We start from the raw sequence: 22,677 nt of genomic DNA, 5'->3' as shown, positions 1-22,677 counted from the left end.
CGCAATGTCATTCTTCCACAGGCATTTCTCCTCCTACTGGCCACATAGCTGAAAAATACCCTAGTATTTTTGTTGTATCTAAGGGCCAATCTTTTCTCATATTCCAGTTTTGTCTTCCTTACCATGCTAGTCACTCTCCTGGCCTATGTCTTATATTCTTCATGCATCTTCTCTTCACCTGTCTCCTTATATCTCTTTCATAGCCTCTTTTTCGCATGCAGTTCTTATTTAATATTGTTTGTCATCCACTTTATTCCAAATTGTGCCCTCTTCTTCACTCATGGAATATTGGTGATAAGAAAACAATGGAGAGCATGTAGGAGAATAACCAAGACTGTCTTGGGACTCTGAAGTACTGAATATTAGGACAGAATGAGGATATATGGTCTTAAGAGACTGGCCAATAGGAAGAGTAGGAGGAGGAATGATGTGATTGGGATTATTATTATTATTCAGACCTCCATGGAGTCAAAAGACTCATCGTGGGAGGTCCTTCCTAAGAACATAAAGTCTGTCAAGACTCATCGAGGGGAGGTTCCCCCTAAGAAACACAAAGTCTATCATACCACTCTTTAAACTCATTGACCGTTCGCGCTCCCACCACTCCATCAGGCAATGCATTCCACGGTTCAACCACCCTCCACGCAAAGAAACCACTCCTTAACCTCTTGCTCACAGTTTCCTTTCGTAACTTCCAGGGATGGCCTCTTGTCATCACTCCTTCCAGCTGTTCAACCGAGCGAAAGAACTCCCCAGTGTCAACCCTGTAACCACCTCTCAACAGTTTAAAAGTCTCAATCATATCACCTCTCCTTCTTCTATCCACCAAACTCTGCAGTCCACATTCCCTCAACCGATTCTCATAACTATCATTGTACAGTCCTGAAACCATCTTTGTTATCCGCCTTTGTACCCTCTCCACAGTCAATTTATCCCCTTCAAATCCTAAGGACCAAATCTGAGAACAGAAGTCCAAGTGTGGTCTGATCAGGGTCTTATACAATGGAATGATAACTGTTTTATCTCTGCAGGTCAGTGTCCTTCTCATTATTGCAGCAATTCTTTGCGTTACCTTCGCCACTTTTGCAATATGTCCCCTAAATTTCAGGTTTCTATCAATCATCAACCCCAGATCTCTTGTCTCCCCTACTTCCTTCAGTATAACTCCTCCCATAGAGTATGCAGTGTCCCATCGATGTTTCCCAAACCTCAAGACCTTACATTTTGCTGCATTAAATTGATACTCCCATTCATTTGCCCATCTATCTAGCTTATTTAAATCTTCTTGCAGGGCTACCACATCTGCACTATTACTAATAATCCTTCCCAGCTTCGCATCATTTACAAACAACTGAATATCCCCTTGCAATCCACTGGCAATGTCATTGATATAAAGGTTAAACAATATAGGTCCTAGTACTGAGCCCTGTGGGACCCCACTTGAAACCCTCTGCCTCCTTGAAACTGCTCCACCATACACAACTCTCTGATACCTATCAGATAGCCAATCCTGAATCCAGTTGACCAATCTGACATCCAGATCCATATGCTGCAACTTAAATATCAGCTTATCATGTTGCACCCTGTCAAATGCCTTCGCTAAGTCTAAGAAAATTGCAGTATATGCCTTTCCCTCATCTAATGTTCTTGTATCTTTATTATAAAAGGCTAGCATATTGCTAAAACAAAAGCACCCTTTCACAAATCCATGTTGACTCTCACAGATAACATTACCCTCATCTGCCCAATGCTGTATACGGTCCCTCACTACTTTCTCCAAGATATTAACAACTACTGATGACACACAGACTGGCCTATAATTAGACACTTCCAGTCTGTTACCACCCCTATGCAATGGCACTATCTTACCTTCCTTCCATTCCCTGGGCACCTTTGCCAAAGCCAGACTTTCATTGAAAAGCCAGGTTAAAGGCACTGTCAGTTCCCTAGCACATTCTCTCAAAATTCGAGGTGAAATACCATCCAGTTCCACAGCTTTACTGACATCCAGAGTACTCAGTATCTGAAACATACTCTCCTCTTGTACTTCTAAACCTCAAATCAACCTTATCCCTCTAACATTAAAACTGACTCCTCTAGGATGAAATACTCCAATAAAGTGTTCATTGAACAATTCCACTATGTCCTCTGCATCAGTCACTCTATTTGCATTTTTATCCCACAATATCACCGCAGTCATTTCTCCTCCTACTGGCCACATAGCTAAAAAATTCCTTAGGATTTTCTTTGGATCATATGGCCAATCTCCTCTCATATTCCAGTTTTGCTTTCCTTACCACACTAGTCACTCTTCTGGCCTGTGTCTTATATTCTTCATGCATCTTCTCTTCACCTGTCTCCTTATATCTCTTCCATAGCCTCTTTTTCGCATGCAATTCCTGTTTAATATTGTTTGTCATCCACTTTACTCCAAATTGTGTCCTCTTCTTCACTCGTGGTATACAACTTACCATTGCTGCTAACAAATATTCTTTCACAATTTTTCACGCACTAATGATATCCCGGCCTTCCAATTCCTCCCTCCACGAAACTTCCCGAAGTTGACGTCTAAGTCTATTATAATCACCTGCATTATAATTCCACATAAGTTCCTGTCTCTTTGATACTCCTGCATGTCTATTCATTTTCCAAGTCAAAACCATACGGTTACTGTCTCCAACTGGTGGGAGAGAGGTGAACTCATTTATTATCAACTCTTCTGATGCTATAACCAAATCCAAAACTCTTGAACCTCCTGTTCCCTCTGTTACATGTTGCCTAAGACATTTGTACCTCAAGAATTCCAGAAATTCCATTCCCCTATTGCTACATGCATCTTCCTCTCTCCAATTTATACTACTGTAGTTACAATTTCCCATAACAATCATTCTTCTTGCACTTGCTAAACTTAGCTGTCTAAACATCTCCTGGTCCCCATCCTCTGTGCTCCTGGGTCTGTAGCAACACCCCACTAAATATCCTGTCTTGCCTACCTCTACCTCACACCATACGCTCTCAAAATCATTTGTCTCACTTCCTTTCACAGCCTCCACTCTTAGAGGACATAGGTCATTACTTATCATAAGCAGTACCCCACCACCATGCTTTCCACCACCATGAAGGACCTCACCACCATGAAGGACCTCCCACGATGAGTCAAAAGACTCATCGTGGGAGGTCCTTCCTAAGAACATAAAGTCTGTCAAGACTCATCGAGGGGAGGTTCCCCCTAAGAAACACAAAGTCTATCATACCACTCTTTAAACTCATTGACCGTTCGCGCTCCCACCACTCCATCAGGCAATGCATTCCACGGTTCAACCACCCTCCACGCAAAGAAACCACTCCTTAACCTCTTGCTCACAGTTTCCTTTCGTAACTTCCAGGGATGGCCTCTTGTCATCACTCCTTCCAGCTGTTCAACCGAGCGAAAGAACTCCCCAGTGTCAACCCTGTAACCACCTCTCAACAGTTTAAAAGTCTCAATCATATCACCTCTCCTTCTTCTATCCACCAAACTCTGCAGTCCACATTCCCTCAACCGATTCTCATAACTATCATTGTACAGTCCTGAAACCATCTTTGTTATCCGCCTTTGTACCCTCTCCACAGTCAATTTATCCCCTTCAAATCCTAAGGACCAAATCTGAGAACAGAAGTCCAAGTGTGGTCTGATCAGGGTCTTATACAATGGAATGATAACTGTTTTATCTCTGCAGGTCAGTGTCCTTCTCATTATTGCAGCAATTCTTTGCGTTACCTTCGCCACTTTTGCAATATGTCCCCTAAATTTCAGGTTTCTATCAATCATCAACCCCAGATCTCTTGTCTCCCCTACTTCCTTCAGTATAACTCCTCCCATAGAGTATGCAGTGTCCCATCGATGTTTCCCAAACCTCAAGACCTTACATTTTGCTGCATTAAATTGATACTCCCATTCATTTGCCCATCTATCTAGCTTATTTAAATCTTCTTGCAGGGCTACCACATCTGCACTATTACTAATAATCCTTCCCAGCTTCGCATCATTTACAAACAACTGAATATCCCCTTGCAATCCACTGGCAATGTCATTGATATAAAGGTTAAACAATATAGGTCCTAGTACTGAGCCCTGTGGGACCCCACTTGAAACCCTCTGCCTCCTTGAAACTGCTCCACCATACACAACTCTCTGATACCTATCAGATAGCCAATCCTGAATCCAGTTGACCAATCTGACATCCAGATCCATATGCTGCAACTTAAATATCAGCTTATCATGTTGCACCCTGTCAAATGCCTTCGCTAAGTCTAAGAAAATTGCAGTATATGCCTTTCCCTCATCTAATGTTCTTGTATCTTTATTATAAAAGGCTAGCATATTGCTAAAACAAAAGCACCCTTTCACAAATCCATGTTGACTCTCACAGATAACATTACCCTCATCTGCCCAATGCTGTATACGGTCCCTCACTACTTTCTCCAAGATATTAACAACTACTGATGACACACAGACTGGCCTATAATTAGACACTTCCAGTCTGTTACCACCCCTATGCAATGGCACTATCTTACCTTCCTTCCATTCCCTGGGCACCTTTGCCAAAGCCAGACTTTCATTGAAAAGCCAGGTTAAAGGCACTGTCAGTTCCCTAGCACATTCTCTCAAAATTCGAGGTGAAATACCATCCAGTTCCACAGCTTTACTGACATCCAGAGTACTCAGTATCTGAAACATACTCTCCTCTTGTACTTCTAAACCTCAAATCAACCTTATCCCTCTAACATTAAAACTGACTCCTCTAGGATGAAATACTCCAATAAAGTGTTCATTGAACAATTCCACTATGTCCTCTGCATCAGTCACTCTATTTGCATTTTTATCCCACAATATCACCGCAGTCATTTCTCCTCCTACTGGCCACATAGCTAAAAAATTCCTTAGGATTTTCTTTGGATCATATGGCCAATCTCCTCTCATATTCCAGTTTTGCTTTCCTTACCACACTAGTCACTCTTCTGGCCTGTGTCTTATATTCTTCATGCATCTTCTCTTCACCTGTCTCCTTATATCTCTTCCATAGCCTCTTTTTCGCATGCAATTCCTGTTTAATATTGTTTGTCATCCACTTTACTCCAAATTGTGTCCTCTTCTTCACTCGTGGTATACAACTTACCATTGCTGCTAACAAATATTCTTTCACAATTTTTCACGCACTAATGATATCCCGGCCTTCCAATTCCTCCCTCCACGAAACTTCCCGAAGTTGACGTCTAAGTCTATTATAATCACCTGCATTATAATTCCACATAAGTTCCTGTCTCTTTGATACTCCTGCATGTCTATTCATTTTCCAAGTCAAAACCATACGGTTACTGTCTCCAACTGGTGGGAGAGAGGTGAACTCATTTATTATCAACTCTTCTGATGCTATAACCAAATCCAAAACTCTTGAACCTCCTGTTCCCTCTGTTACATGTTGCCTAAGACATTTGTACCTCAAGAATTCCAGAAATTCCATTCCCCTATTGCTACATGCATCTTCCTCTCTCCAATTTATACTACTGTAGTTACAATTTCCCATAACAATCATTCTTCTTGCACTTGCTAAACTTAGCTGTCTAAACATCTCCTGGTCCCCATCCTCTGTGCTCCTGGGTCTGTAGCAACACCCCACTAAATATCCTGTCTTGCCTACCTCTACCTCACACCATACGCTCTCAAAATCATTTGTCTCACTTCCTTTCACAGCCTCCACTCTTAGAGGACATAGGTCATTACTTATCATAAGCAGTACCCCACCACCATGCTTTCCCTTCCTATCCTGATGAAAAATGCTATACCCAGCGACTTCTATTCCTGTTGTTATATCCCCTTCTGTCAACCATGTCTCAGTGATCGCAATAATTTTTGACCAGGCTGATGCTATCTGCACCACCAATTCCTCTCCCTTATTCCGGATACTCCTGGCATTAGTATAAAGCATATAAATGCCATTGTTTCTATACCCAGCATTATCCCTTCTAGACTCCACTGGGCTCAGTGTTACCTGACATCGTCTCCCTTCTCCCAAATATCCATTCCCACAAGAGGCCACCCCTGCTATCATCCTCCCTGGGACACACTGACTCGTTCAGAACAGCAATCTCTCCAGATGCCTACATCCTTCCTCATTCAAATGTAAACAGTCTCTCGCATACAATTCCTCTCTTTCCTCAAACGCACTCCAAGCATCCACATATACCAGTCCTCTCTTGTCACACATTATTGCTATTCTGCCATTCAATATCACCGCTATTCTGTTCAGCTCATCATTATCATATCTAGGCAACACGCACACTATTTTTCCTCTCTCTGTCTTCTTCCGTACAGTCTCAAGCAAAAATTTTATATCTCTCGCTGCCTGACTTACATTACCAATCAAGTCATTTGTTCCTATCATCACAATCATCTCATCCACCCTTTCACCTCTCTTAATTGCCATAGCCATCCTTTCTATTGTTCCTCCTGGCAAACACTCCTCACGCATCCTATCTTGAACACCATGGATCATTGAGTCGCCATACATTATACCTCTTACCATTCCCTCTCTCCTATTGTTTCCATTCTCTCCTCTTCTTTCATTCCCATAGGTCTCTCTCATTCCCTCTCCTCTACTGCTATTCTCTCTTTTAGCATTCCCATACCTCTCTCTCCTGCTGTTTCCATTCTCTCCTCTTCTAGCACTCCCATACATCTCTCTCTCTCATTCCCTCTCTCTCTCCTACTGTTTCCATTTTCTCCACTTCTAGCACTTCCATATCCTTCTCTCATTCTATCTCTCCTACTGTTTCCATCCTCTTGTCTTCTAGCATTCCCATACCTCTCTCTCATTCCATCTCTCCTACCATTTCCATTCTCTCCTCTCCTACCGTTTCCATTCTCTCCTCTTCTAGCACTTCCATATCTCTCTCTCATTCCGTCTCTCCTCTCCTACTGTTTCCATCCTCTCGTCTGCTAGCATTCCCATACCTCTCTCTCATTCCCTCTCTTCTACTGTTTCCATTCTCTCCTCTTCTAGCACCCCCATACCTCTCACTCATACTCCCTAAATTCTCTCTCTCCCCTACTCTGATTCGCCTTGCATTTATCTCTTCCATTCTCCTAATCTTATCTTTCATACTTCTGCTCTTATTCACAAGACATTCCACCTCCTCTTTCAGCTCATTTATCTCCCTCTGCAGGTCAGTCACTCTTAATCTAAATTCACTCTCCCAAACAAAACCATCTCCTAAACTTTCACAGTCACTCACACCTTCCACACTATCAACTACTATTTTCTCATTCATATATATATTTTTTTCATTCTCTCCTACCAGATGTATGAGTTGGTTAGAGAAGTCTAACAAATAAATACAGGGGAATTATTGTGTAGGATAATGGGCAATGTGAGAATGAGACATCATCCCTGATGTAAAAAATTATATGAGTAAGGAAGTGAAAAGGAGATTTTTTGCTTGACAGGTATTCAGTGAGAATGCATTGCCACAGCAGGTGGTGAGTGCTCCAACATTGAATGTGTTCAAAGCAAGGTGTGATGGTTATTGTTGTCTGTGTGTGTTCAATCCTCATCGATGAGTCTTTGAACTCCATGTAGGCTTGGAAGTAATACTGATTTAGCATTTAGTTAACTGAGGTTTTTTAATTATTATGAAATCAATGTTGTTTTTTTCTTTAGATAAATTCTACATCACTGGTAATATCAGAAGATGGACAGACTCATTCTGTTCAATTTACACCAACAATTCCATATCTATGCTCCAGTCTTAAAAGCTCAGAAAATTGCCAGCTGAGATTAAAGTTAGTGGCAAGAACAAACTGTAAGTCTTCAATAAGAACATATGTGATTTTGAGATATTTAATGAATGGTTAACATCAATCTATATTTTTATGACATAGCTATATCACAGGTTTCAAATATTTTCAACTAACACTCTTCTCTCTTCACAAACAATTTTAATTTTTTGCAATCCCTTCTTTTTACTTTTTTTTTTTTTTAAATTCTAGAATTATGGTTATAATTTAATTTTTTGATTCAATGCATTCAGTTTACATAAATCTAATATTATCATTATATAAAATACATTTTTTGTAATTAAATTCAAATAAAAAAATTAATGGGCTAGTTTATACAATACTGGCAGAGCTTTTGTTTGCACTTTGGCAGTTTTAAAACAAGTAATGTGCTGAACACTTTTTTTTTTTTTTTTTTGATATTTCTCTGGAAAAATTCACATATTTATTTTAAATTTCAAAATGTTTAGTGTGAAGGTGATGTTTTACTTCCAGTCTCATGCTGACAGGTTCTATTATATCAAACACATTACATACTGACATAATTACTCAACACCAATCACTAACCTTGATTTAATTATGTTCCTCCTGCAAAAGTCATTTTAATTTTTATACATCCCTTCTTAACTTTAACATAAAAATTTATGTTACTCCTTGAGACATCTTCAGGGAATACAGTTAACACTTGTGGCCTCAGATGGACAAGGGGAGGGGGTCTAAAAGTTCTAATAACACCTAGTACAAAAATGATATTAAAACAACTGAAATAAACACAAGAAAGAACATACTAGTAGTACAGTTATTAAAGTAACTTATATTCTTATATCCTTTATGTTTTTTTTGTGGTTATATCAGTTGCTTTAATATAATTTTTGTTCTAAGTGTTTATCAGAACTTTCCATATCCCTTCATAAATTGAAACCTTTGAGCGATTAATGTTTCCCAAATTTTGGGAAGTTTTTTGCACTCGCATTTGTTTAAATTCAGTTGATTTCTGGGTACCAATGCAGATTCCAAAAACAGTCTTTCTTTTTTAAATTTACTGTGATGGTGAATAGTGTTTTTTTTTTTTTTTTTTCAGAAGATCCTGTGAGTGGTCTCCAATACATGGTCCACAAGACTAGATTGACCATAGTCATGATTGCAGATGTGAGTTTTTGTGTTCATCTAAATAGATGGTGACTGGTTTACCTGCAAGAAGAAGAAGAAGACCTAATTTGGAAGCATGCCAACTTGCAGGTCTTCTTCTTCACGCATTAGATGTAGTATCTGTTGAGACCAAGACTTCATCTTCTTTAATAGTATCTTTTAATCTTTTTCTAGGTCTTCCTGCTCTTCTCTTATTCTTTGGTTTCCAACTATAGACTTGTTTTATTACTCTATCTTCACTCCTTCTTTCCACGTATTCAATCCATTTTATTCTTCGGATTGCTATCCAATTGTTTATTGCTTGTATTTCACACTGTTTTCTTATATCTGTATTTTTTATTTTATCTAATCTAGTTTTATTTACTATTTTTCTTAATATATTAATTTCACCCGTGTTTAACATTTGTTTGACTAGTGTCTGGTCTTGTTTCTGTATTATATATCATTGCATTATATGTCAACTTGCAGGTAACATGGTATATTTTTATATACTCCAGGCACCGAAAGAGGAGATAACTGATCATTGGTAGAACAGATAATGGTAGCAAGTTTCTGTTGGGGCTTAAAAGCTATGTAGAAATTGTACTTTTTTAAAGATCTGACTATTATTTTCAATGTATCCCAGATGTAGGGGATGGTGACAGCATTTCTGAAATCCTTCTGAAGGCATTGCCAAGGGAAGATTGATTATTATTTTTTTTTAATTCTATAAGCACTGTAGCCATTGGATAGGAAAATGTTCCACTGGAACAAATATGTAGACTCTATTGGTGGAAATAAGGCATGTCACTAAGGTGTCTAAAAATGGCAAGCTATTGTTAGTTTCCTTTTCCTGGATGCAGACTGTTGAGGTGACAAAGGAAGGAGTCTAATGTGTCTGGGCCAGGAGGCCAAATAGAAAATACATTGTCTACATATCTTAGCCAGATAGAAGGATTGGATGGGCTGAATCTATGGCTTGTTTTTCAATATTTTCCATGTAAAAAATGGCAAGTGTGTCTGTGGGGGAGAAAGCAGAGAACCCATAGCAGCTCCCTCTATCTGTTTGTAAATTTTGTTCCTCCAAGAAAAATAACCAGAATTGATGGCAAAGGAAAAGAGATCTATGATATCAGAAGGAAAAACGTTTTTTAAGAGTGTTAAGGTTGGTAAACAGTGACATGGTGTAAAAGCTTACCAATATATCTGTATTATTTAAAGTTAGATTTTCAATCAAGGCTTTAAAATGAGTAGTGTTTTTTACATAGGATGTGGTATGACCATTGAGTGGGGTAAGAGAGTTTGCTAGCTGTTTTGACAATTTGTAGCATGGAGCATCAGCAACATCTACTTAATTATGAGTTTAAGTAGGCGAGCGATGATGATGAATGATATGATTGCAAGAATGTGCAAAAAAAGAGGTCTGGAATTTGTTGATGTTTGGAGTGTGTTTGAAGGAAAAAGACAGTTGTATGCTAGAGATGGACTGCATCTGAACATGGAAGGACATAAGCGATTGAAGAAGTTACTGTTTTCTGAACAAGTTGAAGTAATTGGGCAGGGAAACTAATATTGAAAAGGTTGAGTGTAAGAGAGAGAAACTTTAGCACTGATTGTATATTTATTGATCCTTATTCGCAGAATAAATTGCAGAGGAGAGGGGATAAAAATCGGCATGGGATTACTGAAATTAGTGACATATATCAGTTCTAAAGCTGGTACAAGATCTAGAGGGAATCTGAAATTTTTTTATACCAATGCAAGAAGCATTCGAAATAAGAGAGAAGAATTTTTGGCATTAGTCAGTGCAATCTCACCAAATGTTGTAGGCATTAGTGAAACTTGGCTGTCAGTAGAAGATGTGGTCACTGGAATTGAATATGATGGGTACTGTTATATCTCTTATTTTTCTCGTGGTTATTCTTTTCTTTAACTTTATTTTTTATTCTGTATCCCTTCTATCTTTTACTATTATCAGTTATTTCATTTGCCAACAAATTTATAGTTATTTTATGACTGTGCCAGCTGGCATTTGAATTCTGATATACTATCTTAGATTACTATAAAAAAGAATGCAGGGATCAAGAGGTTTGCAGTCGTGGTCCCGTTTCTTTAGTTACAAATGGATTTCCCTCTAATGCACGGTTCGTGATTTTTCAAGCAGTAATTCAATCCACAGAAACATGACAGACTCATTTGGTTTAAACATAAGAAATACATTTATTTTGGCAAAACATAGAGATACACTTTAGTCAAACTTTCAATTCTAAAAGAGTCTGAACTCCCCTCTTTTCTTAAATTAACACATCCAAAAGGTTCTATTCTATAATCTCTTATACTATCAAAATCGTACTCTTCCCTACGTATCTATTCTCAGACTCTGTTAATTTCTCTTTAGCTGCTCAGTTATCATACATAGAAAATACAAATATATACAGGCTTATTCTACAATCCTGGCATGGATTATATCAGACGTGTTTCGTCTGGCAAATTTTACATGAGATAACATTCCTTCTTATTTTCAACTTTGTCCCCCCCCCCACAGAATTTTAGCTAACATTCAAATTTAAATTTAACATAATAACATTAATTTTCTTCTTCCAATATAAACAGTCCGAATCCTCGGTTTCCTATTCAGCTCGAGCCTAAGATGCCGCTTGTAGACAAAATGTCCAAAGGAAGACAGTACTTTAAGCACAACACGGAAATTGGCTATTTTCTTAACGTTCAGTTTCTCATTCCTCTCTGGTTACTCTATCTTAATACAAAAGGTTTCAGCTTACCGTTCTTGCTTTATCTGGTAGATTTAGGACCTTCTTAATTAGATTCTCCGATCTCCTCACTGTATTTTCTTCAATGGCGTCTCTGCTATTCTTTTGTTCTACTCGAAAGGAACATTCCTTCACTGACTTGTACACTGGCATTGATTTACCAGTGGCCCTTTCTTCTAGAACTCTGGTTGCATTTTAGCTGCAGCTATGATCCACGTGGCACGTACAGCAAAGGGGAAACTCTTGCTGCGCATGGCGGCAAGCTTTCACAGCTACACAGCTCTCCGCTCAGGAAACCAGGAACAGACGAAAAAGAGAGCGATTGAATTCCCTGCTGAAACCTATATACCACAAAACAGTGCCCTCACTTGGTGGTGTCGTCATGCATACGGCGGCAGCCAATTGGTTACCACGGCTCCGAACTGTCTTTGACATGGCCTAATACTTGTATCAATTTATATACATCTTTTTAGTAATTTTACATGAATTTCCAATCTTAAAATAATTTACAAACATTCTCTGTTCAAGTTATGGGCTTCGCTGACATTAGTTAACATCTACAAAACTGATTATATGCATGTTCTAGATCATAAATAGGCACATTTTCCATCTGGGGGCATAAGTATGTCCTTATCTATCCCTTCTGACGTTACCTTATGTTGGGTCGGAAAAAGGATGACTCATCAAAAGTGAATCAGCACTTTTTCCAACACAACAGTACAGTATTTTCAGGGAGGATAGAGAAGATAGAACAGGGAGAGGAGTACTGTTGATGATAGCTGATGAGTTGCAGCCAGAGAAAGAAGTATATCAAGAGGATAGATGTGTGAATGATAGTTGATTTGAGGTGGTCTGGTGTGAAATAGTGACCAACACAACCAAATATACAGTTGGTTGCTGCTATAGGCCAGGGAATGATATTGAATTCATGCATCAGCAAATTAGTGCAATGAGTGCAAGGTTAGTGATTATTATGGGGGATTTTAATTATGGTGATATCAATTGGAAGGAGGAAATATCATGTGGCAAAAAGGAAATGAAATTCATACACCTCCTAAGAGATAATTACTTGAAACAGCACATTACTGAAGGGACACGTGGTGTGAGAGTGTTGGACCTGGTTATTGGTTCAGAGGTTATATGCATAAGTAAGGTGTCCTGATTACTTCCAATTGGTGAAAGCGGTCATGTGATATTGACTTGGGAAGTTGCAAAATCTGTGAATTTTTTGTTAAGAAGGGGTATATATGGAACTACAGGTTAGGCAATTATAACAAGCTTCGGAGTGAGCTTGCAGCCATCCCATGGCAGAACATATTGCAGGGGAAAGATGTTAGCAGTGCATGGGATAAAATCAGCGGGTATCTGAGGAAAGCAATATCAGATTGTGTCCCCATGGTCAGAAAGTCAAACAAGGCAGGCGTTAGATGGATGAGCAGTAGTATCAAGCTTGATCTGCAAAAAAAGAAAATGTTATGGAGAATTTACAAGGAGAAAGGCGATCAGTACACCCATGAGCAGTACAAGGCTCAAGCTAGGAAGGTTACCAGCATAGTAAGAAAAGCTAAATCAGATTATTAGAAGATCTTAGCCAAAGAGATCAAGGGTAATCCCAAAGAGTTCTTCTTCTATGTGGCAAATAAAAGGAAGAATGACTTCGGAAGGATAACTTTAGTGGGTGCTGATGATATAGGTGACAAAATCAGATGTAATAGTCGAGTTACTGAGTGATCACTTTTCAAAAGTCTATCACCCAAGTGAGGATATCTCTGTACCTTTAGCAATAACTAATGTGAGAATTGAAGGTAAGAAATCAGAGGTATTTAATATATTGCAAAATTTAAATGCAAACACTGCTGTAGGCTTAGATAGAATATCACCTCGGGTGTTGCGTGAATGTGCAAATGAATTGTCAACCCCTCTTACTTGGATATTTAATTTAAGTTTGAACTCTGGTATGGTCCCTAGGGAGTGGAAGTTAGGCAAAGTGGTTCCTTTGCATAAGGGTGGCTCTAAGACTGCGGTAGTTAATTACAGACCAATCACCATCTCAGGAATAGTGGTAAAAGTATTGGAAAAGTTGGTTAAAGACAAAATTCAAGAATGAGTGGATCAGGATATGATACTCTATAGAGACCAACATAGTTTTGTTAAAGGTAGATCCTGCCTTAGCAATCTATTAACTTTTCATAATAGAATGACACCTGAGTTGGACAAAGGAACTAGCTACACAGTGGTACTTCTGGATTTTGCTAAGGCTTTTGACAGGATACCCCATGGAACATTGTTACGCAAATTGGAGCAGATGGGAATGGATACTAAATTGGTGATATGGAGAATGGCTCAGGGAGAGATACCAGAAGGTGGTGTATGGAGGAGCCGAGTCCAGGATGAGGCAGGTGACCAGTGGTGTGCCTCAGGGCTCTGTGCTTGGGCCATTGTTGTTTATTCCCCTTTATAAAGCGTTGATACTTACACATTTGGATTACTGTGCTCAGGTCTGGTCACCTGGATTCCTTGGAGATGTGGAGGCTGTGGAGAGGGTTCAGAGAAGAGTGACCAAGTTGGTGAGTGATGTAAAAAATGCTCCCTACATTGATAGATGGTTTGATAGCTTGTGGATTGCAGAGGTTGGTTGATAGGCGGAATAGAGGGGATATGATAGAAACATTTAAATTACTGAAAGGTTTTTAGAGGATTGATGCAGGGGAAATGTTTCAGCTGTGTGATAATGATGGAAGAACAAGAGGTCATCCCTGGAAATTAAAGAAGAGTGTGGTTAACAAGGGTGTCAGAACAAGGTTTTTTGCCTGGAGGGTGGTGATGAGTGGAATTCATTGCCTAACTTAGTTGTGAGCTCTTCGTCTGTAAATGAATTCAAGAAGAGATATGACAGATATTGTTTTGCTAGTTTGGGTCTCCTGCGATGAGTCTACTGACTCCATGGAGATACCCGTAATAATAATAATAATAAGTCTTAGGGGGAGGAATTTGGGGGTTTGTGGATTTTAGGTAAACCATATATACAGGCAAAGAGAATGAGAATTAAAAGGTTTGAGTTATTTTGTGACCAGGTGGCCATCAAGATACTTTATTTTTAATAAAGTGATAAAAAAGTGATCTCAGAGAATAATATCCATTTCCTATTACATTCATTGTCCTTAATGATTGTGGCATTACTCTTAATTACTCTTATCCACTCTTGTGATGACAATAGTTTTATCTTTTTTAACTTTCTGAGAGCAAAACGTTGGCCAGAAGATAGATTACTTTTTAGAGGCAAAGACTGGAAAAGAATATTGGCAATGTCAAGTCTGTTGTTGTTGTTGTTTTTGGCTATTTCAGGAACTAAGTAACAGATTCTGCATTCTATGTTGTACATTAGGTCTAATTCTGTCACTTTTCTGAGTGCAACAGCAAATTCATGGCCTAGACTTAGTGTGCTCATGGCATCTTTGTCGAAGCTTTGAAGTTTGAAGATTCAGTACGATATGGTGATACCACATCCTATATAAAAATACTCATTTCAAAACCCCCTAATTGAAAATCTAACTTTAAATAATACAGATATATTGGTAAACCTTTACATCACCTCACTGTTTACCAACCTTAACACTCTTAAAAAAAACGTTTTTCCTTCTGATATCATAGATCTCTTTTCCTTTGTCATTAGTTCTGATTATTTTTCTTGGAGGAACAAAATTTACAAACAGATACAGGGAACTGCTATGGTTTCTTTGCTTTCACCCACGTATTTTTTACATGGAAAATATTGAAAAATGAGCCATAGGTTCAGCACTACCCAGTCCTTCTATCTGGCTAAGATATGTTGAAAAATGTATTTTCTATTTGGCCTCATGGCAAAGACACATTAGACTCCTTCCTCAGTCACCCCAATAGTCTGCATCCAAGAATCCAGTTTATGATGGAAAAGGAAAATAACAGTAGTTTACTCTTCTTAGATACCTTAGTGACATGCCTTATGAATGATAACCTCTCTTTCACTGTATACAAAAAAATCCACTCACACAGGCAGATACATTCACAAACTTTCCCACTCATCCCTCTCAACAATATGGCATCATTAAAACCCTATCCATTAGAGTCTACATCTTTGTTCCGGTGAAACCTCTCTTTCAACAGAACTCAACCGTATATACAACCTTTTTCTATCCAATGGCTACAGTGCTTATAGCATTAAAAAAATAATCAGTCCTCCCTTGGCAATTCCTTCAAAAGGATTTCAGAAATGCTGTCACCCTCCCCTCTATCTGGGATACATTAAAAAAGTACAACCTCTACGCAGCTTGTAAGCCCCACCGGAAACTTGCTACCATTATCCGTTCTACCAAAGCTCAGCTCCCTTCTCTCTCAGTGCCTGGAGTATACCTTGTTACCTGCAAGTTTGCATACTCAGATAGACAGGTATATCAGCTGCCATCCATTTAGATGAACACTGCAATCACGAGTGTGGTCAATCTGGTTTTGTATGTATTGGAGACCACTCACAGGATCTTCTGGAAAAGAAAAAAAAACACTATCCTCCATCAAGTAAATTTAAAAAAGAAAGACTGTTTTTGGAATCTGCTTTGGCACTCAGAAATCAACTGAATTTAAACAAATGCAGGTTCAAAACACTTCCGAAAATTTGGGAAACAATAATCGTTCAGAGGTCCGAATTTGCATCATAGGCCACCTCCAAATGTCCATAGAGGGCACATCATCTAGATAGGACTTCCTAGTCATAAAAACATTATTATTATTATTATAATTAACATTTGACCTCCATGGAGTCAGAGACTCATCGTGGGAGGTCACACTATTGCACATAATGCTCATCCAACCGATTTAATGTGTCTACAACACACTCAGGCAATACATTCCACTAACCAACTGCCCTCCATGCAAAGAACCTACTCCTCACTCCTCTTTTCACGCCCTCCTTATACGGTTTTCCCGTGATGTCCCCTTGCTTCTTCTACTCCCTCTCCCATTCTATCAAAAATTTCTTCCATGTCAACCTGATAACAACCCTGACTAGCTTATATGCCTCAATCATATCCCTCCCCCCTCTTCCTCCTATTCATGAGGCTCTGAAACTTACATTCTCTCAATTTGTCCTCATACCTCACATTCCAAAGATCACTGACTACCTTTGTGAATCTTCTTCTGTGAATCCTTTCCAACATATCTTCATCACCACCATGAAAACCCAGCGACCAAATCTGAGCACAATAATCCATATGAGGTCTGATCAAGGCCTTATGGATTATTGGCCTCATTTGGATCACTAATAGATCTCTCAACTCCTCTACTTCTGTTAAAGTTTCCCCACCAAGTGCATACTTTGCATCCCACTATTGCTTACCAAATCTCAAAACCTTACATTTTGCAACATTTCACTTATCTGCCCAATCATGCAATCTATTTAAGTCCTCTTGTAAGGCAATAACATCTACTTCACTCTTCATTGCTCTCCCCAGTTTTGCATCATCTGCAAACAGCTGGATATCACTAGTTAAACCCAACCCAGTATCATTAACATACAAATTGAACAGAGTGGCCCCAAAACTGACCCCTGCGACACACTGCTAGTTACCTTTCTCGTTTGGGATACTGAACCCCATATACAACTTTCTGATACCTATCTGACAGCCAGTCATCGATCCAAATCAGAAGTCTATTATCCAATCCTATCTGTTACAATTTATTTAAGAGTTTATCATGTGGCAATCTATCAAAAGCCTTTGCAAAATCTATGTACACACTGTATATTCATCTCTCCCAAGGTATTTGTCACTTTGTTATAGTACATAAATAAGTTAGTGAAACATGATCTCCTCTTAACAAACCCATGCTGATAACCACAGAGAATACTGCTGTTATCAACCCAGTTTTGTGACTGGCCTATAATTTAAAGCTACAGCCTTATCACCACCTTTATGCAGTGGAACAATTTTACCCTCCTTCCACTCCCTTGGAACTTGTGTTGTTCTAAGACTCTTATTAAACAGGCATGCCAATGCTACTGCCAATTCCCTGGAACATTCCTTTAAGATGCATGGTGATATGTCATCAAATCCTATTGCCTTATTGACATCGTTTATTTATTTCCTCAAATACCTCTTGCTCACTTGCAATTAAGCCATCCTCTCCTATGTCCTCTACACTTAAGTTCCTCACGATTCCATCCTGATCAGGATGAAATACCCTTATAAATTGATCACCGAATACCTCAACAATGTCTTCTGCAGCAGTTACCATTCTACCAATTTCATCCATTAACCAGGACGTATATATACATCCACATTTCCATGGATGCAAAGTGCATATTAAAATTGTAATACCATTGATATTACATTGAAATTTATGATGGATACAAAGCTTTTGAGGGTGCGTATTTGATCTTTAATGGCCGGTGAGGTGGTTAACATCATCATCTTACCATGATCATTCTTCCTTCTACTTGCCACATATCTAAAAAAAACTCTCTAGGGATTTTCTTTGTCTGATTTGCCAATTTTTGCTCATACTCTACTTTTGTTTTCCTTATTGACTGACATGTTTCCTTACTTGCTAACATGTTTTATCAAGTATTGTGTTGTCTTTATATGTGTGTTAGAAGTGTTAAATATACTCCCTGAAGATGTCTCAATGACTGAGACAAAATATTGGAAGCATTAAAATTAGTTTTTAATTCTTTCTTAGTGCATTACACTCACCAACTACTCTCCATTCAAAGAACCTTTTCCTCACTCCTCTGCTCACACTCTCCTTATACAGTTTCCAGTGATGGCATTTTATTCTACCCCCTCCCTCCCTCCCATTTATGAAAAATCTCTTCCATGTTAATCTGATAACAACCCCCTGACTAGCTTATATGTCTCAATCATATCCCTCCCCTCTTCCTCCTATTCACAAGGCTGTGCAACTTACATTCTCTCAATCTGTCCTCGTACTTCACATTCCAAAGAACACTGACCACCTTGGTGAATCTTCTCTGGATCCTTTTCAACATATCCTTGTCACCATGAAAACCCAGAAACCAAATTTGTGCACAATAATCCATATCATCTGATCAAGGCCTAATACAATGGCACCATAACCTCTTTATTTCTGCATGTCAGGGTCCTCTGCATCATTGCCATTATCTGATGTGATGTCTTTACAACTTATGCAATTTGGTCCCTGAATTTCAGGTCCTTGTCCACCATCACTCATAGATCTCTCATCTTCTCTACTTCCTTTAAAGTTTCCCCCACTAAGTGTATACTTTGCAACATTGAACTGAGAGTTCCACTTACCTGCCCAATCATGCAATTTATTCAAGTCCTCCTGTAAGTCGTAACATCCACTTGACACCTTTTCCTCACTCCTCTGCTCACACTCTCCTTATACAGTTTCCAGCGATGGCATTTTGTTCTACCCCCTCCCTTCCTCTCATTTATGAAAAATCTCTTCAATGTTAATCTGATAACAACCCCCTGACTAGCTTATATGTCTCAATCATATCCCCCCCCCTCTTTCTCCTATTCACAAGGTTGTGCAACTTACATTCTCTCAATCTGTCCTCGTACTTCACATTCCAAAGAACACTGACCACCTTGGTGAATCTTCTCTGGATCCTTTACAACATATCCTTGTCACCATGAAAACCCAGCAACCAAATTTGTGCACAATAATCCATATCACCTGATCAAGGCCTAATACAATGGCACCATAACCTCTTTATTTCTGCATGTCAGGGTCCCCTGCATCATTGCCATTATCTGATGTGATGTCTTTACACCTTATGCAATTTGGTCCTGAATTTCAGATCCTTGTCCACCATCACTCATAGATCTCTCATCTTCTCTACTTCCTTTAAAGTTTCCCCACTAAGTGTATACTTTGCAACATTGAACTGAGAGTTCCACTTACCTGCCCAATCATGCAATTTATTCAAGTCCTCCTGTAAGTTGTAACATCCACTTGACTCTGAATTGCTCTCCCCAATTTTGTATCATCTGCAAACAGCTGCATATCACTAGTTAAACCCATCCCAATATCATTAACATACAAACTGAACAACAATATCTCAAAACTGACCTCTGCAGTACACTACTAGTGACCTTTTAGGATACTGCTCCCCCATATACAACTTTCTGATACCTATCTGACAGCCAGTCACTGGTCCTACTCAGAAGTCTGTTATCCAGTCCTATCTGTTGCAATTTATTTAACAGCTTGTTCTGTGGCAGTCTATCAAAAGCTTTTGCAAAATCCAAGTACACCACAGTATATTCATCTCCTCTGTCCAAGGTATTTGTCACCTTGTTATAGTACATAAGTAAGTTAGTAAAACATGATCTCCCTTTAACAAACCCATGTTGATAATTACAGAGACTACTGTACTGCTATTATCAAGCCAATTCTGTATCCTACTTCTCACCAATCTCTCCAGTACCTTCACCACAATTCCAAATATACAGATTGGCCTATAAATTTTACTCTTCTTCCACTCCCTTGGAACCTGTGCTGTTGTAAGACACTTATTAAACAGGTGTGCCACTGCTACTGCCAATTCCCTGGAACATTCCGTTAAGATGTGTGGTGATATGTCATCAGATCCTATTGCCTTATTGACATCAAGTTTATTTATTTCCTCAGATACCTCCTGCAAACTCACAATTAAGCCATCCTCTCTTTGTCCTCTATACTTTCCTCATAATTCCACCCTGATCACTGAAAACCTCAACAATATCTTCTGCATCAGTTACCATCTACCATTTTCATCCATTAGCATCATCATCTTACCATGATTATTCTTTCTTCTACTTGTCACATATCTGAAAAGCTCTCTGGGGTTTTTCTTTGCCTGATTTGCCAATTTCTGCTCATAATGCACTTTTGTTGGCTTTACTGAGTTGCTCTCCTGGCTTGTTATTTATACTCTTCATGAAACTGATTATTACCATTGTTCATCTTGTACTGCCTCCAGAGTACCTTCTTCTTCCAGATTTCATGCTTAAGTTCCTCATTCATCCATTTTACATCTACCTTATTTAGCCTTTTGGCCTTTGGAACTTTGGAATACATTCACAAATTGATGCTGCTATGTATTTCTTTGTCAGTTCCCAAGCAGTATTTATTTCCTTACTGCTCAGTCCTCGTTCCATACTATATCTCCAAGCTGTCTCCTAAGCTTGTCATAATCACCAGCCTTATAATTCCAGATATATCCTTTCCTCACAGGAGTCTGCATATGGATAGCCACAACCCAGGTGATCACTTCATGATCGCTCACCAACTGGAGGAAAGTATGAAACCCCACTCACAATCACATCCTCTGATGAAATGATCTGATCTAAAACTCTCGATCCTCGCTGCCCTCCTTTATGTGCTGTGTGAGATGGTTATCTCTCAAAAACTTGAGAAATTCATTTTCCTTATTCCCAAATGCTATCTCTTCATTCCAATCTATACCGCCATAATTAAAATCTAATTACCCTTCTTTTGTTCACTAATCCAAGCTGTTTATACATTTCTTCATCACCACCCTCCACATTTCCAGGCCTATAGCAACATCCATCTAAATATGTCTTCCTGTCAACCTTCGCATTACACCACACTGCCTCATAACCATTGCCAATATTTCCCTCTTTCATGTCTGCTTTATGTGGACATAATTCTCCTGTTATCATCAGCACTTCCCCCTCCCTTCTTCTCCTTTCTCTCACAAAAAAAATTGTATCCTTCCATTTCTATTCCTGTTAGAATATCATCTTCATTCGATCATGTTTCACTTATTCCAATGATTTTGGGGCAAATAAAGTCAATCGATGAAACCATTTCATCTCCCTTATTTCTTATACTTGTGGCATTTGTAAACAAACACAGTAATTTATTTATAGGTCTGTAACCAGTCATATCCAAGCCACTGGTTGGTTGTGATTTCCCCACAACACCTGCCCTTGCCCAATCACCTTCATCACTACTTATCACATATCTAATTGCAGATATTGCTTCCATTGCCGAGCACTTCTGTCTCTTCAATACTACTCTCCTGATTTTTCACTTCATCTCTTGCACACATCATACACTCTACTTTCATCCAGCAACACTTGCTCCAGTGCACTCACTCCAAAGCCATTCAAATGCAACCCATCATGTCTGTATAATTTCATTCTTCCCTCAAACACATGCCATACATTCACGAACTGTGCCCCTCCTCCTCACACAGCTTTGCTAACTGGTGTTACCAATTTAGCTTTTTTGGCGCTAGATCTGGCTATTTTTTTTTCTTCTTTAGCTTCAAAAATTTTAATCTAGCACCCAGCTCCCAATCTTACTCCTTCAGAACTTGTTTCAGCTCTTTTTAATTGTTTTTATAACCTACTCTTAAAGAAATTGTTTTAAAAGTTTTCCAGATGTTCACATTTGCTAAAGAATTGTACTGTATGTTTAGTGTTAGTATCATACACATTTCAAACACGCGATGACGTCAGCCAGTCACATAGCCCAATAGTCTGCCGTTTTGCTGCCTTGAAGTTTAATAGCATTACTTTACAATTGCAGAGCACCGAATCAAGTGCTCTGCAATTGTAAAGAATATTCTAAGTGAGCATTTTGAAGAAGATCTAATTGCAGATATTGGAAATGGAAATTTCAGCTTGCTAATAGATGAATCGATTGATATCACAGTGAATAAGATTTTAGGAATTGCCATCATTTATTATAACAAGAAATTCAACAAAATTATGCATACGTTTCTGAGCATGGTGGTTCTAGAAAAGTGTGATGCTAGTAGTATTGTGTTTGCACTGAAAAAAGAGCTCTTGACCAAGAAACTGAACATTAAAAATCTCATTGCAATTGGTACAGACAATGCCAGTGTTATGGTTGGTGTTAATAATGGTGTGTATGAACAACTGAAGGCATATATTCCCTCCTTAATCTTAATTATATGTGTATGCCATTCAT

The 22,677-nt window shown here is 38.8% G+C and overlaps 1 protein-coding gene across 1 annotated transcript in view; it reads left to right on the top strand.

Annotated features, from left to right (window-relative positions):
* LOC150109481 (von Willebrand factor D and EGF domain-containing protein-like) overlaps positions 1-22,677 on the top strand; it is a 419,421-nt gene that overhangs the window by 63,397 nt on the left and 333,347 nt on the right. Inside the window, exon 6 of the mRNA XM_090402470.1 lies at positions 7,701-7,842. Within this exon, the coding sequence (XP_090258596.1) occupies positions 7,701-7,842 (142 nt within the window). The remainder of the gene's footprint in view (positions 1-7,700; positions 7,843-22,677) is intronic.

This window comes from Typopeltis vanoorti, chromosome 2 (genome assembly GCF_054136105.1).
Source record: "Typopeltis vanoorti isolate ZY-2024b chromosome 2, IOZ_Tvanoo_1.0, whole genome shotgun sequence".
Taxonomy (NCBI): Eukaryota; Metazoa; Arthropoda; class Arachnida; order Uropygi; family Thelyphonidae; genus Typopeltis; species Typopeltis vanoorti.
This window is presented reverse-complemented; position numbering and strand designations above follow the sequence as displayed.